General features: G+C 34.6%; 1 protein-coding gene across 2 annotated transcripts in view; it reads right to left on the bottom strand.

The window, feature by feature from the left end:
- Gemin2 (gem nuclear organelle associated protein 2) overlaps window positions 1-2,079 on the bottom strand; it is a 13,724-nt gene that overhangs the window by 6,462 nt on the left and 5,183 nt on the right. For both annotated transcript variants that reach the window (XM_010632639.3, XM_010632638.3), the window contains exon 5: window positions 1,870-1,983. In XM_010632639.3, coding sequence (XP_010630941.1) covers window positions 1,870-1,983 — 114 coding nt within the window. The remainder of the gene's footprint in view (window positions 1-1,869; window positions 1,984-2,079) is intronic.

Below are 2,079 nucleotides of genomic sequence, written 5' to 3'. Positions count from 1 at the left end.
ATATGTTTTAACTAATGTCACTTTTAAAAAGTATACTTTAAGCCAGGCATGTGGCACATGCCTGTAATCTCAGCACTTGGGAGGCTGAGGCAGGAGGATCACAAGTTGGAGGCCAGACTGGGCTACACAGTGAGTTCAAGGACAGCCTGAACTACATAATGAGACTTTGTCTCAAAAAAAAAAAAAAAAAAAAAAAAAAAAAAAAAAGTATACTTTGGAGTTTGATGCTGGAGGCCCCTGACTATGAAACTGTCACTACTATCATTGATTTTTGAGATATTTTAAGATAATATGCAATCAATTCTTTTTGTTTATTTGTTTGTTTTCTGAGACAGGGTAATGCAGGCTGTTCTTGAACTGTGTAATCCAGGCTAGCCTCATGCTCATGGTGATCCTCTTGCTTCAGCCTCCTAAGTGCTGAGACTACTGGCATGTGCTACCATTAAATTCTTATGTTCTTATTTGATCCTTTAAACATGGTATATTTCACTTATTTATATTCTGTGATAATGAGCTAAATGGATATTTTAAATTAAAACATTTTTGAAATGTAACACACATTAAGTATTTACCCAAACAATAGGTTGCAAGCCAAGCGTGGTAGCACAGTCCTATTGTAGGATTCTAGGAGGCAAGAATATTTCAAGTTTGAGCCATACCTGGCTACTTAGCGAACTAGCAAAACCCTTACCCAAAATTAAAACAATAAAAAGGGATGGGGATGTCACTCAGCAGAAGGCCTTGGATTCAATCCCCAGTACCTCAAAAAAAAAAAAAGAGTAAGTTTTGAAAAAAAGGATGCCAAATTAGCTTCCCTGAAGATCTGAAATTTATACTCCTACACTGTGTAAGAGTGCCTGTTTTCCCAGCTGTTGTCAACTCAGTACAACAAGCTCTGCCAATACATGACCTGAGAAGCTGTACATAAACACAGGCAAGTTACAGTTCTATTATAAGTGAGGTGGAGCACATTCTTATCCATATAAGAACAATCTGTATTTCCTTTCTGTGAGATGTCTTCATCTTTTACCTGTTTTTCTTTTCTTTTTTTGGTGGGGGTGATGTTCTTAGACTTCAGTGATTTTGGAGATCCTTATACTTTGGAGATAAATTAGTTTTTCCCCAATAAAGGGAAAAAGCACGATATGGTATCATATAGTAAATAATAAATATTTGTAGCACAGAATGGCATAGTATAAAAAGCACAATAGTAATACAGATGTATGCACTGGGTTTTACAGAAATATTAGCAAACTCAGGGGCAGGTGAATAATGTACAAGGAGTAAGATACATAATTTAAGATTAAAGCCATGTGAAATTCAAACATACCCTCAACATTTCATCTTCAGAATATGCAATCTATTAAGCATTTTAAAAGAACTTTCTAGCAATCCAACATTTGCGAGGCTGAGGAAAATTTGAGACCAGCTTGGGCTACACAGTGAGTTCAAGACCAGCCTGAACTACATAGTGAGGCTTTGTTTAAAAAAAAAAAAAATGAAAAAAAAAAAAAGACCAAATTCTATCAAGTTATAAAATTATTATAGAGCTAAAACATTAAAGATATGAAGGCAACCTAAAATGTTACAGTAAATCGCTTTAGAAACTGGGCTGCCACTTTTTAAATTAAACAGCCAATCAAAGAAGTCAGGGGTTGGCAAATATTTTTTTTTTAACGAGCCAAACTAAATGTTTTAGTCTTTGCAAGTCAGTCACATTTTGTTTCTTTTTCCTCCTCCTCTTGCATTCTTAGCCCACGAGCATTCAAAACCAGGTTGTGTTGTGAATTTGGCCATGTTATAGTTTGCTTATACTAAGTGATATACCAAAATTAGAACAGTCTTTGTTTTATCCACATTATCACCTACTTGTACATAATCAATTCCAGCACTTTCCTCTATAGTTGGCTCAACAGCCCCTTCAACACATAACCTTTCTCCTAGACAGAATTTTTTCCAGCCTTCTTCATCCTCAGATTTTGGCTGAAAGAAAAAAAAATTACTTATTTCTATGTATTTATATTTATACTGCACAGTAAAAAAAAAAAAAAAAAAAAAAAAAAAAAAAAAACACCCCCA

Source organism: Fukomys damarensis, unplaced genomic scaffold, assembly GCF_012274545.1.
Source record: "Fukomys damarensis isolate Sample0158 unplaced genomic scaffold, DMR_v1.0_HiC HiC_scaffold_17, whole genome shotgun sequence".
NCBI classification, from domain to species: domain Eukaryota; kingdom Metazoa; phylum Chordata; class Mammalia; order Rodentia; family Bathyergidae; genus Fukomys; species Fukomys damarensis.
Note: the sequence above shows the minus strand (reverse complement) of the source record. Positions and strands in the feature narration are given on the sequence as shown.